A 20,960-nucleotide genomic window follows, 5' to 3' on the forward strand; every position below is an offset into this window, starting at 1 on the left:
TTTCAGCTTGCATAAAACTTGTCAGTTATTGTAGGGTTGTCACTGCAAACCCTTTGTGACTGCACTTCTAACACTTTCTGACCCATGACACGTGTGTAGATCAGGAGCTTGAGTTGCTTTCCTACAACATGCATGAAGAGCAGGCGTCAGGGCTTGCTGCATTCTTACCCTGGAGCAATGCTCCAGAGTATTCAAGCCAAAAAGAGCAGCCAACTAGCATTTTAAGAAGGATCCAATTCCCATCCTATACGCATTGGCTGCCTTTACTTCTCTTTTAGCATAAGCTGGCTTTAACTTCACCAAAGAGAAATATCAATCGGAACAAAAATCAGGATTTGTACTCTCTTTTTGCGATATGAGCTACAACAAGCAGCATTTTGCATTGTGCTTGGCAGCTACTGTTATATTCTAAACACACAATACAATAAAGGGTGGTTTATTTTTGTACTGAGGGTCTGTATTGGCTTTTTGCATATTTTCTAAATGGTTACAGAAATTTTAGACTATATGGGCCTGACTTATTAAAGTATTCCAAAACTGGAGAAGCTAGACTGAAATAGGTGAACCTTAGCATTCCAGCAAACCAGGAATTGATTTCTTAAAGCTCAGTTGCTATTGGTAAATGTTTTCTGTCCTGCGCCATATCCATTCCAGATTTGCTGGATCACCCAAGTTCTCCCATGAACGTCTATCCTCTCCAGTCTTGAAAAGCTTCAATAAATCGGATCCAACATGTCTTCAAAACATATTTTTTATTCAAATTCAATCTGCAGTGTTATTAACAACACTTCTTGTCTATGTTGTCAAACTCTAATTCTCAGATGACTCAGGGATGTTTAGCTTCACCTTTTGATGAAACCAGTGATTTTTGGCCTCCATTAAAGTGTGTTTGTGTGTGTGTAAATTAGGCAAAACCTTTGTTACCCTGGACCTATGCATTGTCACTGGAATGTCTTTCTATATGATAGCAACAACAGCGCATGAATATTTTATGTTGTGTCTTCAGGAAAAGAAGTGAAGGCAAAACTGTACACAAAGCAATAAAAAATGAATGGTTGCTGCTTTAAAACTAGGGGCTGTTTGGCTTGAATTATAATATGAAATAATAACCCCACTTATTGATGGCAACAACACAGCTGCTCTTTACTGGTAACATAACACTCACCACCCCTGATATATCCCTATGTGATTAGCACAAGTTGTTAAAAAGGGGAGGGATTATTATTTTTTCTAGGCAATAAATTCATTTTAGTTGGAATCAAATCAATGCAAAAATGAAAGGCGCTGCAAAGAGCATATGCAGGTTGACTTTCAAAAATCCAGCCATTGATTAATCTAGTTCCTTCCAATTCCTGCATGGATTTCGGAGCGCATTTTCAAATTTACACTGTTTTCTGGAGGCGCCGTTTATGTTTTTATGGCACTGTACTCCAGAATCAGCTGTTGGGTCTTGCTTGCATGTGCTTTCCTGCTGATTTCTTCTCATTTATTTCCTGCTGCATAGCCCCATTATGGATTCAGCTACCATTTAAACACTACAGGTAGTCATTTTCTGTTAAATGAGTACAGCATATATAACCATAAAACATCTGGAATTTTCAAAAATCCAGCATTCCTCAAGTCTGGAGGTTGCCGGATTTTTGAATGTCAACCTGTATTATATAGACAAATGGCCCTGTGTGTTCCAGAGCGACGCCCAACTGGAAATGCTCTGCATTGGGCCAGGAATTGTGCAGGTCCATTTACTCATGTGCTAAAGCTTGATTAGGTCCCATTTTGAGTAATTGGGCTGTCTCCTAGATTGTAAAATCTTCAGAACAGGGTGCTTTCCTCTTCCTGTGTCTCTGTCATTTGCACCCCCTATTTAATTTACAGTATTATTATGTATTATTATTATTATAGTATTATGTTGGTGCTAAATAAATCCTGTTTAATAATAATAAATGCACAGGCATAGATGAGGCTCATTGGCCATCACTACTGACTGTCATCTAATTACCAATTTAACATCAACATAAAACCAATGGATATTTGCTCTCCCTAATGTGTAAAATCAAACTCAGAAGTGAATCTACAAATATTTGCATGAAATGTATAAAAAAAAAAAAAACATAATGAAAAATGCTATATTTTTTTGTTATTTGATGCAAACTGGTTGTAGGGAATACACTTTTACCATTTTCTCCCATGACTACCCCCACGTATCATATTCTAAACAAATAAGACACACGGAGCCCAAGTGGATCATGATACATCTTTTATTCTTATTTAAAAATATTGTCCAAGGTATGGACCATAATGCATCTCATTTCTCCACACCCCATGGCAAGTGGCACTGTGGAAAACATGATCTGGAATTGGCACAAGGACATGTCAGTTTGTAGCTGTATGAGACTTAGAAGATTCACAGTTGCAATAAGTTTCCTCGGCAGCTATATCATGCGGTCTACTGGCTCATGCGTGACCGCAACATATGTGCGCGGGATAGGAAACTGGCAAATCTGGAAACAACACATGACTTTTATTTTTTCTATGCCAAAAAAACAGCAATGGGATGTGCCCCGTAAGGCAGCTTTTATTTTTCTAATGCTTGATACAGTCACAAAGCAACTCAGCACCAGAATGAATCGATAGTTCTAGAAAGAAAACTGCATAGAAGGATTTCTTTGTGTTTACATACCATGAACATGGATACAAGCTACCTCCTAACGGCAAAACGATCTCTATTATAGACAACTATTAGATGGCACCAGTGTTGGCAAAAAAGTGACAGTAAATCTAGATTGCTGTCCAATGTATCTTGTCTGGGCCAGAGCATAGAATCCAGCTATGCGCTGACAATGACACCGGACTTGTGATAATATGGAATGTTGAGCAGCCACAGACGGTATAAAATGGCTCCATTCATAAGCGTGGCTTTATATCCTTTGTAAATTCTTCTTTACAGATATCAATGTGCTGGTTGTTAATGCATTTTCTAAACAGGCAGTTCCAAAAAAAAAAGATGAATTGTTGTCCTTTCTTTTCTGTTTTTTGTTTAACACCTGATTATAATGGAAAGAGATGGCTTTGCATGAACTTCTGATATGTTTTGCATAGTCCGGCTTGCCACCAATAAGTGGTTAGCGGGGTTTCCTTACAGCCGGCCATCGCTGGCTGTATAAGAGGAAATTATCAGAAATACACAAAGTCATCAGCTGTCAGAAACAATGGCTTCTGAAGTTTTTTTTTTTTTGTCTGCACATTTTGACATGACCTTCAGAGTCACGTAAGAATATTCAACACAAAAATGCAGCATGTAATCTATCGGTAAGGTGTGAGTTTGTGCATTTATTTTATATCAGGATTACAGATGTGGATAATTTACTATAAGACTGAACATTATATATATATATATATATATATATATATATATATATATATATATATATATATATATATATATATATATATTATAGCAATGCACCTGTTGCACACGGCTCTGATCGAAGCAGCCGTTCCAGGGCCATGTACTATTCTAGTGCAATGAATCAGTTTCACCATCACTAGTATGGGACACACAAGTCAAACTGACTGATTCCATCACAGGCTTCTCACTGAGGTGTTTCACAGTTGATAGAATTATTATAAAGTCTTTCACCACACAATATTTAAATTTGTATTTAAGGTGCAAGTTGCCCCATAGAAGCTGCAGTAACCACTTGGATCACAGAAATATTTATCAATCTATTTTAGCAGGAGAAAGTTGCACCTAGATGGGAAATCTTTTAGCCAAGCAAGATTGATTTTTCAATTTTGCGTTTCTGATGCTCACAATTGAGTGGCTACAGCGATGATTTATTTCCAAAATTCCTATTTCTGCTTGGAGTCTTTGAAGTTAATCTATCCAACTGCCTTGATTTATTCTTTATATTGCAGAATGGCACCTTTAGGATCTGCATTATTGGTTCCTACCTGTACTCCTCTTCCCCCATGGGGAATGCAAACACACATTGAAGCAGGTTGATTCAGTTTAGAGGGGGTATATCTTTATAAACTGAATGTCCAGTTGGGGTAACATGATGTGTGGCCATGCCCATTATATTGAACAACATCCCCACCCATCTACAGAAACAAAGTGCAACACACAGTAGTGTAATGCAGGGTGAGAAAAGGCAACATGCGTTTAAAGCACATTGGGGTGTGTTGGCAGCTACTTCATTTTTAATGGGCAGACAAAATATAATACGCATGGGCATTAATTGGCCCAAAATTCTCTCCAAAGTTTCTCAAACTGATCTCAAATGGAAGCAGAAACTACCCCAAATCAAGGTGCATTTGCACATCAACACAAGCCCTTATTATTGGGAAATCTCCAAACCTGCAACCAAAACTGAGACATCAGTGTCTACCCCCAGTAGTTTGTTCACAACCTGCCACAAATGTTCATAAACTTTTTCTCGCGTATTGTGTTTCTTTAAGCTTTTTTTTTGCCATCAAGTTGCTCTGTGACTATAACTCACTAGACATCTATCATTTTGTTCATTTATTCACATAGCACACCAACAGAAAGTCTAAAAAGCAATTAAAAAAACTAAATGTAATCTTAATAACAAAATAATACTATTTTCTTAAAATATAACCTTGAAACAGTCTCTGCGATACAAAAGTAAGATAATATGTCTGGAGGCAAAGACATCCCCCACGGGCTGGGGGGAATGGGTAGGAGGTCCACTGGAAATGAAATCGGCCTCAAGCTACAAAGCACAAAACAATGACACCTACAGGGTGGGAGGATACAAGACATCTCACTCTCCATGACACACAGCCCCCGAGGACCCGCGTCTCTTAAACAAACACAATAGTTCCTTGTGAATCTGTACAGAATGGCCTTGCAGCCAGCATCTGTAAACAATATTCAGAGGATTCAGACAATCTCTTCACACTTCTAATGTGACAATAAAGTCCTACAACAGAAAATGGGAATCCTACGTCCCAGCTTCTTGTAATACAAACACAGGGGTACACATTGATCCAATACACAGAGAATAAGGGGACAAAGAGCTAATAGGGCTGGCAGTTTTATACGTAAAGAATCCTCAAAGCTGTGCCCTCGACTTCTTTTACAGGGACTTGTCAGGAAAGCTTGGACTGGTCATAGCTGAAGTTTCCATCTACAGTTACAGGATAACATTTCATACCTTCTGGAAGCGGTGCTAAGTCCATGCAGAGCAGACGAATGTGGTGTCATGGAAGCTAGCACTTTTTTTCCTGGCATTGATAGATGGAAACCGCAGCTTTATCAATGGCTTTCATATACTTAGCTATTTCTTCAAAAATGAAAATGTTAAACTACATTACACTCAGCAATCCAGAACGCAAACAATGTACAGTGTCCAAAACTTTTCCACCTACAATAGATACCTGATACACAACTGCCCCAAGGGTTAAACAAGCAAATCATGCTAAGGCACAATCAATACTGTAAAGAAATGCAGAGACATGGACAATGGGACACAGATGTGTGGAGATCTCCAATGAACATGCATGCAGATTTCCTAAAGATTCTATTGTTTTCATAAATATTACACCATCAGATGTAGACAGACATTCCCATAGAGATGAAGTAATGGCCCTCACATGATAAGGAAAGGAAGGTGTAATATTTATTGTTTCGGTTTATTTCAGTAGTCCAGCATTTGGACTGCGCAGAAGACGCATTTGCAGTTTGCTCTGATAGATCCCTGGATCTGCAAATGTATAAAGAACCCAAACCTGCTATTATATAGAAAGGTGACCAACTCACTAACCCCCTGTAAATGTTATATGGGTGCTCTGTGGTTTAGAAGGGTCCTTCCAGTAATTCTATGATAACCCAAAAACCTCTAGGAAAGCTGCAGGGTGATAAAACTCCCTTGTGGCATTGTCCTGCACCCAACATACACCTCACACCTCCTAATACACAGACAATCTCTTAATGAACCTTGGCCATGTCACACACATACTATTTAGAGCACAATGACAATCTCAGTGTAAAGGAAATGTATAGTGTTTTCAGATTTCATTGTCAATTTTAAAAAGTGAATATGTATATAACATTAAAATTATGTTTTATATTTGGAATATTGCACATAAATATTTCTTGGTTTTATTATTGAGGAAGTCTGGTATTTGTGCTGTGCTATGAATATAGAACTGAGCAGGATCCCGGGTTTCACGTCACAGCCTTTCTCAACCTTTTCAACATTGGGGAACCCCTGAATAACTTCCTGGACTTAGGGGGCCCTGCTAATATTTACTATAGCTTGGTGGTCAGTGGGAAGAATGCCTTTTACATTGCCAACCTGTGGGTAGAATGTCACCCTTACAGATAGCCAAAAAGAACATTGGAGTCAATTAAACTGACCTGAGAGGCACCAATTCCTCATGGAACCCCTAGCATCCTCTGGAGAAACCTGGATGAGAAACACTGCTATGGATTTTTAGTTTTTTAGGAGCGGAGCTAGTGCTGGGCTTTCTAATTAGACAGCCCAGCAAAGACAACACACTGTGGATGCATTTTTAAAATGTTAAATATTGTAAAAAAAAACTATAATTTCCCTTTGTCTGTGTTTACATGTCACCACTTTGGATTTACCTATTTCTGATTTTGTAATCTATATAGTATGTGTGCAAACCAATATTTCAAACACAATTATTAATGCCCCAATATGAAGTTAGATATCTGGCATGTAAGATGTGTACACACAGATATACAGACCACACAGTCTCACAACACCAGAATACAGACGTCCCACCTTCACCCAGCCCAGAGAATTCAGCCATTTCGTTTGAATAACAATCATCCACAAACTTGCTATAATGCATGGGCTGGAAGCATGATGAGACCAATGTACACAATGGGGTATTGTTCTTATGAAGGATTATCACAAAGTGGAGGTAAATTGTCCATGTAACAGGACCACAAGATAAATAAAATACTAAGATGGGTTCGGTGATAGATTTACATTGTATGTATTGTTAATGTATCACCTGGTAGTGAACAATTACCACTCACTTGGTGTAATATTGAACACTCCCGGATCAGAGCCCAGACTCCATGTGTTCACAACACTGATCAGCTCCAGCAAACTTCAGCCTTACAAACATCTGGGTCCTGTGAATTTATATATATATATATATATATATATATATATATATATATGCTTTGGATTCTTCTAGTAGTGATACAAGGGTCCTTGTCATGGATTAGTGTTGCATTTACAGCAGTATTTGATGACCTTATTAATATGAGGGAGCAATTTTTTCTTCCGGGAAACCCAGCTATATTTACTATATCCACAGCTCACTGTACATTATTGTTATTATTATAATTATTAATAATAGTAATAAACAGGATTTTTTTTTTAGTGCCAAGACTTTACACAGCGCTGTACATTAGCATGATAGTCTATTTGTTGTTGGCCAAATGGGAAGCATGACAACTATAAAGAGCCAAAATGGTCATTGGGGTCAGTTCAGCTGAGAGGTCCAAGGTCATGGAACCTACAGCAATATCTGAAGGAACCCAAAGGTTCCACAGAACCCTGGTTCAGAAACATTGGTTTAAACAAATAGTGTATGCAACAGGCCGATAATGTGAATGTTTCAATCTGTTCAGTTTCACCTAAATGGACAAAGTCTCCGGCATTCTTCTAGGGAAAATGGCCACTACTTAACTTAATGTTTAATTCCAGGATCAACTGACTATGCCATTTCATTTGTATCCACGTTGTATTGACAGCCTTTTATCAGAGCCTCTGAATGTATTTTCTGGCTCTGATTGCTTCCTCTATATTTCTCCTGTAGTCGGTTTTTCTTTTTCACCCCATTAAAATCACTAAATCATTGTGCAGACAACAGCTATTTTTATGGGAAGACCGGAGGCTACACCATCACAGCTAAGCTGACCTGGCTGCAAAACAAACCTGTTTGATTGTTGTTAGTATTATTGTTATGTATTACAATGCTTTCATGTTTGGTATTTTATTAATAGCTGATATAGATTCTGAACCGGTCCTGAAACATGAAATTATTTTTCAAAATGTATTTATTTTACAAAAGGTTTGTAACCAGCTGGTAAGTGGAACGTTAACTTAAGCCATACAATCTACATCAACTAACAGCTGCCTAGTATATACTTGTGTGTCATTACTGAACTTAAATTGATATTAAATTCAATGTATGTTTCTGTATTTAAATAACTAAGTAAAAATATGTTTTTAATTTTTCTTACATGCAGTACTCACAGTTAGCCTCTAGATGTCCCTGTTGCTATTGGTGTCAGTGCAGTATATTACTGACATGTATGACATGCAGCAGTGGAGTTGGGGAAATCTCCAGCACAGCTTTATGTCAATATACATTTTGCTCAATCTAGAAAAAAAAATGGCATACAGAAAAAAAAGAAAATCACCTTTTTTAGAGTCCTAGTTTAACAGACTAAATATATGTTTTTTCGATTTTACAATTCCACAATTTACTCATTTTAGTCCCCTGACATTGACCACCTCATTTTCCTATTACACATAAGGGGAGAGTTTTGCGTTAGATGGGATAACATTTGCAGAACCAAGCTTTTTGTCCTGATTTACAGCCTAAATCCTGATTTACATTGTGTGGTTATCTTTACCAACACCACATAATCAGAAGTAGTTTGCAGTCACCTACAGCAACCAGATCCAGATCTTACTTTTTTATGGCTGAACAACAAATAAAAGATGATTTCTAACTGGCTATTGGTAATAATATGACTTCCGATTTGTTTAGTAAATGGGATTTTGTATAGGGAGTGGGTGCAATAAATGCAAATATGATGTTTTCCCTATAATTGGTATTTATAGTATATATTATGTTTGTATACGTTTTATAAACTGCAAGATACCCAAAACATTCCTAAACTACAGTTCTACAATGCAAATACTGGTTTATGTGTTCATTTTTGATGTTGCCATCTTCAAGCATACTATATCTATAAAAATTTGCAAGAACCTGAGCACTGGCTGTTTGTTTACTGGAGCTGAGCAGTCCTGAAGGACTGATGGGTGATACATAAAGAACTACATAGCAGATCTGACCCCCATGCAATGTATCAGAGGCACCCTGCACCTCTATCACACCCTCACACACCCATGCACACCCAAAGAACCCTCAGCAATGGTTTATCTTGCTGACCTCTGAACCGGGAAGCGTTTTAAAGACAAGACAAAGGTGAGAAGGGAAGGACACTGGAAGACATCACTCCTCACATACACTTAGGGCCAATGTGTGCAATCTCTATTACATCAGGAGTCAATGAGGCTGATGATTGGGTGTAGTTTGCAGGATACCCATCGTCGAAGTGGACAGAAATATTGATAATGGAACTGCTGGAACTCGGGGGTGAGTCGAATGTCCCTCAAAAATGCTAATTCCAGCTCAGATTCAGCTAATATAACCAGAATCAGAAGCAATGCCAGCAGAAGACACAGAGTGACTGCCAGCAGCCGGAGAACGCTCTGTAGAAATGTATTTTCCTGCGCTGGTTCAGGTTCCCTCTGTACAGAACCTTCTGGTCCGGGCAGCGCTGGTGGAGGAGTCTCCACATCAGGAATGCTGGGAGCGGCAAGATCACTCTCCTCATCCTTGCTGGTACAGGTGGTTCCATTCACTTGTTGCCCGATGGATAACTCCAGGTTAGAGTCACACACGGGTGTCGGGAGAATGCTGCAGCAAGGTGTATATGCTTCATCACTGATCACTGTCTCACGGGAAGATCGAGGAGTCAAAGCATCGATGTGGTCAGAGTAACGGACGGGAGTGGAGTGGGCACTGTCACGGAGAGACTCCAGACCTAGGGGTACAGGGACAATCAACAGACCATACAGAAAGGGGTTTAGAGGAAAGAGCAAACAAACCATGACATATTTAATTAGGCAGGGTAGTGAGATGCAATACAGATGGACAGAAATCTAAAGCAACCAACTAGATTAAGGCCAGGTACACACGTGCAATAATTATCGCTTGAAAATGAACGATCCACGATTATTCCTGATTTTTTTTGAACGATCTAATTGTGCATAATTCTGTACATGCTGTAACAATACAATCCTTCAAATGTAATCCACCAATAATGTACACACTAGGAACGTTTGTTCAAACAATGCAGAAAGTGCCATGTACAGGAGAAAGTGTATCACAGAACAATCCACGATCACTGAACGACCGTGCACACAAAAGATTACAAACGATTGTCGCCCAATCAGATCGGTCGGAACGGTCGATCGTTTCCAGCGAGATTCCTCGTTCGTCGGCGTTGTTGTGCACTTGTTTTGTTAACATTTATCAAACGATCTGCCGTGGATTGTTCGTTTTCAATGACAATTATTGCTTGTGTGTACGCAGCCTTAGGTTCACTAGAGTCAGATTATTGAAAGAAGAAATCTGATTACAATGAACAACTAAATGCTGCCAATTGTCCTTTTAAAAAAATAACACACATTTGAAAGATTCTTTAGGTTATTATGTATTCACCTGTTATTCCAATCTCTCTATATACTGAGGTCGGTGGGTTGGGTGCAGCAGATGCAGAGGTCCCTCCAGTCAGAGCTGGAAAAAGCGGCAAAGCCCCCAGGGCTCTACCCAGCAATCGAGGCCCCAGGCTGAGCACTCGAATCTTCACATCACGGTAACAATGATTGATCATACGCAGGTGCACATTCACCTTGGTCCTTATGCGGATTAAACACTTTACCATGATGATCAATGGTCCAATCTTCTCACACTGATAATTGCTGAAATGAATTACTTCCGTGCTAACTTTTGTCTTTCTTTACCCTTTGCACAATCCTCCGTCTGTCCCTGAATCACCTGCGCAAACCGTCTGTACACACGTCCTGGATACCTTTTCTTCTTACCACCTCCCTGGTTCTGTCTGTTCCTGTCCTCACACCCCGCATATGTCTTCCCCTCCCTTCTCCCTGACATACAAGGTGAAGCTTCTGGCTCCCGGCATCTATTTTGGGCACTAATATATTTACTGAGCTCAGGCAGCAGTTACTAATGGCTGGGGGTCCAGCTGTCGCTTACCACTCCTACAAACACTGTACACACCCATCCCTCCAAATACAGCAATGGCCAAAACTAATATAGCTCGCTCTGCACCTCCTGCATACTACCTGTGCTCATATAATGATCCTTTACCATCAGGTCAAAAAAACAATAGGAATTTGGGCAAAACAAAACTAACATAAGATACAAAATATCTGTAATTGCCATGCTTAGCTCGGTTCATTTATAACAACTTCTTCAGAGGAGTTTTTTGGGAACACCATTTTATTCTGTAAACCTGATGAATGAAGTAGTCTCAATGGTCAATATTTATGCCCTGAATGTGTTTATAGTGGGGAGTTTGGAGAGGAGGGGGACAAGCTCCAGATTAAAAAACTAAATGCCTCTTACTCAGGAGCTATGCAGCTCAGGAGTACAGAAAACAAAGGCACTTTGCAGACTTTTAGAATTTTAAAAAACTGCCAACTTGTCATCAAAATTAAGAAGATGCCACTATGTCATTACATATTTCATAGCATATGTTTGAAAAGATCATGGGTCAGAAATGTTTTACAATAAATATTGGGCACAAAGAAGGGATGTAAGGTATACAATGATGGCCATTTATATTATATCAGCCAACAGTACAAGTGGAAAATATTACCAAACACAAATCTTAAACTAAAGCACCCTGCATACCTTCCATGATAGATATATGTACAGCTCTTCTGCGAGTCCTTGGAACGCTACTCAAGCGCAGACCGTGACTAATCGAGGGACAACTGCGACTTGGTACCATCCCCGCCCTGCAACATAAACACAGGTTAGAACTTAAAGCCGGCACACAAGCATCAATACTAAAAGCCTAATATATCTTACCTATACACAGGTATATATGGGCTCTATGTATAAAACAGGGAATTGCCTGATTTCCTGATTTATAAATAGAGGCCTTTGTGTTATAAAGAGAAACTAAGCGTCAACTTTTCAGACAGTAGATTACCAACTACATGCAACACACACATGTTTTATTTACCACACTTATTTAAGCAATATACGGATTTGTAGGGTGTGTCATAAGGTCTTCCATCAACATATGAGTATATCAAACATCTTTGTGTAGCCACTGAGTGAAATCCTGCAGAAACTATTCCAAGTCTGGAATTCTGGAAGCTACTGACAGTATGTGGGGATCGGTGTGAGCTTCAGAGGACTGCTTGGCCTTATTTGTGCAAATGTCTGATCTGGAGATCCTACCCAGGTGGCATTGGTGCCAGTTTCTTCTCTTTTCTCTAAGCTATATGCAGTAACAACTGGGCTTAGCAGGGTTGGTCAAACACACATGCCTCCCTGCACAGAGGTGCTTTATATATTATCCAGAACCAGTGAGAAGACGCGGCCACCACCACTGTCCTGGCATTCAGTAAATTCTGTACACTGATTGCTCAGGGCACAGCTAGAACAATTAGGTATTGACAATCTTTATTCTGTTCAGCATTAGGCAGAAGGGTGCAGTATAACTGAATTGTACATAGAAGAAATTAACTTTGTCCTCCTTGTTTCTAGAAGGTGCAGAAAACACTGAGGTTATATACACTTGTATGTAGGGCTTGTATGTAGGATGTACTGACCTGTGTATCTCAGGAGGATCCCTCTTGATTTTTGCACTGGATTCCATCACTTCTTTAGCGACTCGTCCACTATTGTTAGAAAAAAACATAATGACATTTATTTTGTCTAAAACAAAACTAATGTTTAATAATAATTAACATGGTGTTGAACTGCTTCAAATGAGAGGGAAGGATGAGCGAGTGGCCCCACCGTGCTCACCTCTATAGGAAGGTACAGCAGCTTGGTCCGGATTGATGAACCATGGCGGATTGAGGAGCAATGTTGAGGGATGGCTATGCACATGCTAGATTTTTGCGATCATCTCGGGTGACAATTGTCTAGCGTGTGTACATAGCTTAATATGGCACTATCAATAAATGAGCTAATCATTCACCAGTTTCCAGATTATTTTAACAAAGTAAAATACCACAATACTTCATAGTTATTCCCCGGTATTTATATAGCGCCAACATATTACATATTCCATCAAATCACTAACTGTCCTTCCCAATCTAATATACCTATCATAGTCATACATCATTACCACAGTCTAAGGGCAAATTTTGAGGGAAACCAATTAACCTAACTGCATGTTTTTGAAATGTGGGAGAAAACCCGGAAGAAAGCCACACAAACATGGGAAAACATACAAACTCCCCATCAAGTCCCCATCAAGGCATGTCAGGAATTGGGGGGAAAGCCAATTAACCTAATTCCATGTTTTTGGAATATGGGAGGAAACCCACGCAAACACAGGGAGAACCTGCAAACTCCATGCAGATAGTGTCCTGGCTGAGATTCAAACCTGGGTCACAGCACTGCTTAAGCCGGAGTGCTATCTATGCCATTATGTCTGCATCATTTCCACTTACCTGTACCGGAAGCGGCTACCCTTGAAGAACAAATTACTACTGGAGACTGTACGAACCTGGTTGGAGTTCTCCAGTCTAAGGAAAAAAAATAATAGCAATATTTATTACAGAGTGGAGAAGTAATACATTATCTATATTATGTATATAAACAATTAGGTTAATCGAATACTGACTTGTAGAATGACTGGTTCTCAACGCCACATTTCCACAAGTGTTTGCAAGCTTCTGGAGTGGGAGCGAGGAAGGTTAGCACAAGACGTTTTTCCTATAAGGACAAAATTAGCGATGAACAAAGATTTCCACAAAGTGAATATATATGTTTATTAATAGTTATTCTGAGGTCTGAGAGTATAATGGAGCACTGTCAGATCATGCCATCACTACAAAGTATTGTAAGATACTTTTGGCATGGGGGTCTTAGAATATCACCACTCTCAAACTATCTTGCTTATATTATTATTGACCCATGCACATTATATATATCCTGACTGACTGGTATATATAAGGCCTTCATGACTGATGAATACACACACACTCTGGGCTATATGTATATAATAAAGAAGTTATGTCATCTTTGGATTTCTATGTTTACCTCTGTAATACTGAAACATGAAGATAAGAAATAATAAGGAAAATGAAAGCCCTGGTAAGGAGGTTATAGAATCTTCCATAACTCCGATTACATACAGCCTGATGTTCTGTTGAGTCCTTTCATTGCTAATTTCTCCTTCTGTAAACCTTCTGACTCCAGTTCTTTTATACTTACTGACCTGGAACTTGTATACAGTAAAATTAGAGTATTAAATTTGCATACTTGTTTCACATAAGTATCCGGTAAGTAGATCAACATGACAGCCAGGCAGCATGCACTTCAGAAGGAGGTGGGCGTTTAGCTATCTTCATACTCCTCTTAGCATATTTTTTTACAATGTTAGTAACTTATTCAGTTGGCTGGTTTGGTATTTTGACCTAATATTCTAGCAGTACATGAACCCTAGGTCATGCGGCCACTAAGTTAGCAGTTTTGGCATATAACGTACATTAGCATTTCATGTGCCAGATCCTAAGTTACATGGATGGATAAAGGCAGCCAAGGTTCAGACTCAGTTCCTATTGCAGAACTTGTGTACAAAATGTATAGAATGTAGAGAACTGGTGATTTTAGTAAAAAAGAACTTTATTGACCTGATTTTAGTGTTCCTATTAGCATTTACTAATAATACCATACGTACAGGGCTATTTGTTATGCTCTACACTACAGTTATTCTTTCATTGGTTCAGATATAACAGACATTTCCATATGCTTTGCAGACATCTGCCATTACTGTAATACCAATGCACAAATGTTTACAACATCTTTATATCTTCATTTACTCACATTCTCAATATGCCGCCTCCACACATAGACACTACATAGCCATTAATATTTTATAAGCTGCAGGACAGGGAGAGCAGTTTGCATGGCAAGGTTTAATATAACTAATTAAATAGACACTAAAGAGTTCTTCATTATTGTAAGTGAGGTTGCAAATCAAGGATAAAAAAAATGATTATTATATTAAGACTTTCATTGCTAACCTCCTTCTTAAAATCCTAGTTGCATGGCTAGCTTTCATAGCCATAGACCAAGAATGTGCAGGCAGAAAGTAATGGCAGAATCAAATCTAAACTCCTGATATGCATGTTTCTTCTATGCCAGGGACTGTAAAAGATCAGCAATATGATCAGGCAGTAGTATTGACCTTATAGATCTTTAAGGACTTTTAAAAGCATTTCTTCCATTAGTAGGTATTATTGATTTACCTGTCAGTATATTACAAGATTCTCAGTAGAAGTCAATAGACACATAACACATGGAGCAGCAACAGAGGCAGTGATTGGTTCATCAAGCCTGGATTGACATCCAATTTTCCCACCGATATACTGATATCAATGTCTAGCTCAGAAACCCCCATTTATTTCAGTGTATATCACTTGTTTTGTGTATATACACATCAGTCATTCCGAAGAGGTATATATAAATATGTAAGAATGTACTAATTTATTAATAGGTTTTCAAAATGAATTAGGCAATATAAAAAAACCCAGTCAGTTAGTGTATATATATATATATATATATATGTATAATATTATATAAAAGCTAGACACCCTGTATATATACCAGTCCATTTGTATATACCAGTCTGTCAGGGTATATATTGACATTTTACCTCCTTCTCTCTCACATATAAATGAAATGTTTTTCCTTCAAATTTCATTTTTGTGGCATCACTCCTGAAATAAAACAAAAATAAATAAAAATCACAAAGACTTTCACAAGGAGAGACAAAACGACAAGACAGGGCACAAACAAATGCAGTATGGGAAGAATGTGATGACTGTGGTCGTACGGAAGAGTGATGGAAGGAGGTCATCACAATGGAGCTGAATGATAAAGATATGATGTGTTGTGTTGGATGTGGTTATATTCCTACTTGTGTACGCTTCAACATACTACATGATGGCAGACCTCTCCACATACATGAAGAGAACCTGTGTTTAGAATCGGAATAATAAACTTTGTGCATGACTGGTGCAACTAAAGGTGAAGAAATAGTCCACAAAAACTATAATCAATAGAAAGAAGTGGTAAAGGAAAACACAAAATGTCCCTGCTCCTTTTCCTATTTCCTTATATATTGTGTATTTGATATTCTTTATTGTCTTGTTCTATTTTAATTTTTTGTGTCCTTTTTTTGTACTTGTGACTTGTGATGTGACTTTTTATATTTGTTTTTCTGATACTATTCCCCAATAAAAAAAAAACGATTGTTAACAAAAACACAAAATGTCCACAATGGCACAAATCTAATCAAACCTTTGCCATCTACTTTATATTGACATACAAAAAAAGGACCAAAAATCCAAAAGTTCGAAAGGGTTTTAATTTCTTATATTTTTGTTCCCTGGTTACTTATTTGTTCACTAATTAATATAAATAAATTATATTTTCATCAATACCTAATGTTATACCCAGTGACTTCATCACTAGGTCGTATTGCTACTTCTCAGCAATGCAGGCAGATCATGACAGGTGGGAGAAGCTTAAAAAGCTAAAAACCCACATTTGATGCTGGGCTTCCATGATTAAAAGAACTAAAACCCAAGTAAGCAAAGGGTTGGAGCTGGAACAAAAAGGAGGTCCTGCAGCATAGAAATGAGGCAAGTTTATATGTCCTGCTGCACACCTTGAGACATGCCATTGTTGTTGGGTAATGGTGGCATTGTGCTCAAGTTACAAAGCAGATAATGGTGCTGGTTATACAGAAATAGCCTTCTAAGTATCAAGCTACCCATGTACATTTCCCATACGAGCATCAGTTTTTAGCAGAATAAGGATGAGGCTTACTGGAAGAGACCTCGGAAATGTTAAAGCAATACAGTGACTACAATAGGCCAGGGACCAGCAGGAGCCATCTAAAACAGAAATGTCATATTCTAAAGACTGGTCAGACAGTGTTCATTATAGTGCAAACCTGGCAAATGTGTACCAGCCCTCAATGGTGAGGCTGAACCTATTTCACTGCTACCTTAACATTCTAGGAAAGAAGTAGGCAAACTCCGGCCTTTAGGTTGGATACGACCTAGCCAGTATTCCAGTCTGGCCTAACGTCCCCCTATTTATTTATTTTTGCATCCGGCCTAAATAAATTGTTGCGTTATCGCGAGTTCCCGTGATATCATCAATATCATTCCCGCACAGTAACCCCAATTACTATGCCTAAAGAGCAGAAGCAAAGTGCAGCTACCAGTCTCCGGAAGGTTGACCCCCGAACGTCGTATCTTCAACCCCGAATGGACTGACAAATTATTCTTCGTCCAACGCGACAACAAAGCCCTGTGTTTAGTGTGCAACAACACCAACAACACTTTCAATCAGTCGAATCTCAAGGGGCATTTCGATGCCAAACACATGCACATGTACAGAGACTACACCGCAGATAAGCGGAAGACTGAGGCTGCTCGCTTGCAGTCACGGTTGGAAAAAACCTTTCCTTGGACACCTTGTTTCTTCTGGGCTAGTGTGCCTTCTTGACCTCCCGAAATGGCCCAGTGGTCCAAAAAGTTTGCTGACCCCTGTTCTGGGACAGGGCTTTAGTTTCACCCCTATTTTACATAAACCAGTAGAAATCTGGTTGCTGTAGGTAATAAGAATATTCCATCATTTTATAGAATATCTTTGACAAAGAAGACAGTATCATACTAAATTCAGACACAGGACATAAACAGAATCAGTACCACAGTGGGGAGAGATACAGAAGGAGACATTTAGGACTTAGAAATACAGATAATACACACAGCAGGAGGACAAACATCCTGCAGCAGGGGCCGCCACACAAGACTCAGACTACGCCTGCTTGGCATCCATTACCCGCTTGGTACAGATATTAGATGTGGACAGTACATCTTGGTCTTACAGTTGTGCCCTTTGTTAATGTCCAATCTTCTATAGGTATCAGATCAATAGCATCTTAAAGAACAACTGCAGGTTCTAAGGAAACGCATTAGGGGAATATTGGTTATATAAGGTAAAAACAAGTTTTATAACAAGGGCTAATGAGAAGAATAGGGTGCGGGTATACTGGTAACAGTAAAAGGTGAATTAGCTACATTTATAATGTGAGCATATGAGAAGGGTGTACCAAGTGCATGGGAATATGACAAGCAAACATAGGGAATATTATTTCAGAACAGGAAAGAGGCATAGAATACAGTCAAAAGATGTACAAAATACAAACACAAAAGAGCAATGGCTCCATGTTTGGAAAGACTTCTGCAGTTAGATTCTGGCAATCCAGAGTGTAGCTGGGGCGGAAGTGAATTCCACAATATAGACCTGTTTGTCCAAACAGCTTTTACAAACGCTGTAAAGATGGCAGGTAGGAGATGCCCTGTGTTTCAGGACATTTTATTACAAAGTAATATTTACCTGCTTGTGTAAATGAAGCCAGCCTATATTCCATACCAGTTAAGCTATGCCCCATATAGTTATACTCCCTTTTCTATGTACACAACTTATGGTCTGGAGGTGAGGTTATGTAAAAGTTTCCCACTAACTGTTTAAAGTGCTGAATGGGACTTTCACACAAAACTCAACTACAGTACATTTCCTGGAAAAATGTCTCTTTAAAATGAACTAAAACCTTTATCTACTGAATATTTTAAGTATATTACCATTTTGCCTCACAGAGCATTATAGTTCTTGTGTTTAAGGTGAATTTGTCATCCATTAACAAACTAAATGTGTTACCTTAAAGCAAACGACAAAAGATGGTGGTGGCTACCTAGAAAAGGCATTTCAGTGACTTGTCTGAGATTATAAAAAGCTAAGGAATTTAAACTTTCCCCATTTGTGCCTGGACTCAACCCTCCGACTTGTCCCTTTCAATCACATTTCTTACCCATACTGGCCTTCTTTATGTATAAGTGCCAGTTATTGATCAGGGCATAGTTCCATGAGTGGACAGGACTTAGGTTCTAAGTAGAATGAACTTCAGCTTTTACAGCAAACTCAAAGCAGTCAATGAGGGGGCTTTTCTAGACAGAAGAGGTATTAGTAGGCATTTCATGATTACTTTGCTTATGGTGCACCTTTATTTTCATATAGTCAGTATGAAGGACAAGTTCCCTTTCCATGTACTACACTAAAAAATTCCCAGTATTTACAAAGAAAGAGACAATGAAAGGTAGAATACAGAGGAGACAGTGCAGATCTAGACTCACCATTTTATAAAGTGAACCCTTTTATTCCCCTGCAACACGATAAAGCCAAAAGGAGTAAAGGCCAAAAATGCAGAATTCCCAGAGACATCCTGAAAGACAGTGACACAAGACATAGGAAGGAGAGAGAGAGAGAGGAAGTGGAGATGGAAGGCAGAGAGCGAATATTGGGTAAATATAATCAAGGAAACTGGAAGGTACCTTACAAGGATGGGGATCCACTCCATACGTCTCTAAGGTTTGAGCTTTCCTCAGAAAACACAGCTCAGCTGCAGCAGGGGACAAGCCACTAAAATACAAGACAAAGGACAGGGGGATGAATTACTGCATGGAAATGGCAAGGTATACCCAGGTATGGAAAGTATTCAGAATGCCCTTCAAAAACCATTGAACTATTTCCTTCTTTATGAACATTATGATGGTACAGGAAACAAAAACAATAAACGCATACGTGTCAGGCAAGATTTACTAATAGAAAACATATCACATGGTAGATTTGCAGGATCACCCAGGTTCTCCCTTGAAACCCCCTTCTATCACCCCCAGCTTTCATAAATCAAACCCTTTGACTGAGTATTTTATTCTAATTGGCAATCATATCATCTAAACACAAAAAACAAAAATAGTCAAACAACTTTAGTAAAAATCTTATTCTTTGGTCTTGGATTGCTTTAAGATTGCAGCCTTACTAGTAAGAAAAGTGTACCCTTAAAGACGACCTATGATTAATAACATTATTATGAATTACTATTTAACTGAAACAATTTAACATCATCAACAAATAACATTAGAAATATAGGCAAAGGGAATCATTGGAGAATTTAGCCTGCTAGAAGTTAGGAGCCCCTTTATAATGGTCAGTCTGACCTCGCTTTGGTATGTAAAAAGAGACTTAGAACTTTCCTCTGGAGTTGAATTTTGGTTTCAGGTCAGTGATTCAAAAATGATACAAATGGCCAGAACAACAGCCAAGCCGACTTAAATCTTTGAAAGGGGTGAGCAATGTGGAACCCATATTTCCCTGAACATATGGTCAGTCACTGCCTTCAAGCTAATTAGATCCCATCACAGATCACTGCCATTGGAGATGACCAAAATGTGATATTTTATAATGGGCTCCATGAAACATTGGTGTCATTACATCAGCCCTCCTCTCAGTAAGCACTGTCCAAGCAAGAAAATGGCCAAAAAAGGGCAACATCATTTAATTTGTCCTAAGACCTCAGAAAAGGTAAGTTTTAAAAAGTGTAAACTGGCAGGGAAGGTCACAAAGAAGGGGGAATATTGGAGAGGGAGAAGAGAGCCCAGGGTTAGAATTTAAGAAGTCAGTAACAAACAGCGCTTTCCTCACCTAAGCTCGTTCCTGTGAATCTCAGCAATTCGTCGTTCCAGCTTCTCAGAGTGTTTAGGAAGGAATTGGAACTTGGAACTATATCCTTCTGGGTGTTTACCAGGATCATAATCACCAATCTCAGCTGCAGGAGAGGCACGGTTAGGTTTAGTATTTAAGTTAAACAGTTTGCTGCAGTTGAATTTATCAAACAAGATGGAGCAAACCCCCATATTAGACCGCGGCACCTGAGCACCCCATACAGTATTAGTACTGGCTATGTATTTGTTCTACTGCCCACAGCTGCTTATGGTAACATGCACTTGGAGGGGAGATGTGGG

General features: G+C 38.9%; 1 protein-coding gene across 2 annotated transcripts in view; it reads right to left on the reverse strand.

Annotated features, from left to right (window-relative positions):
* Window positions 1-4,171: 4,171 nt before the first annotated feature.
* Window positions 4,172-20,960, reverse strand: part of FRMD5 (FERM domain containing 5) — a 61,316-nt gene continuing 44,527 nt past the window's right edge. Inside the window, exons 6-14 of one of the 2 annotated variants that reach the window (XM_072402527.1) lie at window positions 20,641-20,764; window positions 19,491-19,578; window positions 19,293-19,381; window positions 15,740-15,803; window positions 13,703-13,794; window positions 13,530-13,604; window positions 12,678-12,746; window positions 11,746-11,852; window positions 4,172-9,850 (exon numbers count right to left, since the gene is read on the reverse strand). In XM_072402527.1, coding sequence (XP_072258628.1) covers window positions 9,303-9,850; window positions 11,746-11,852; window positions 12,678-12,746; window positions 13,530-13,604; window positions 13,703-13,794; window positions 15,740-15,803; window positions 19,293-19,381; window positions 19,491-19,578; window positions 20,641-20,764 — 1,256 coding nt within the window. In that variant the 3' untranslated portion in view covers window positions 4,172-9,302. Of the gene's footprint in view, window positions 9,851-11,745; window positions 11,853-12,677; window positions 12,747-13,529; window positions 13,605-13,702; window positions 13,795-15,739; window positions 15,804-19,292; window positions 19,382-19,490; window positions 19,579-20,640; window positions 20,765-20,960 lie in introns of those variants that run through there. The other variant, XM_072402528.1, reaches the window with a different exon arrangement.

This window comes from Pyxicephalus adspersus, chromosome 2 (genome assembly GCF_032062135.1).
Source record: "Pyxicephalus adspersus chromosome 2, UCB_Pads_2.0, whole genome shotgun sequence".
Classification (NCBI taxonomy): Eukaryota; Metazoa; Chordata; class Amphibia; order Anura; family Pyxicephalidae; genus Pyxicephalus; species Pyxicephalus adspersus.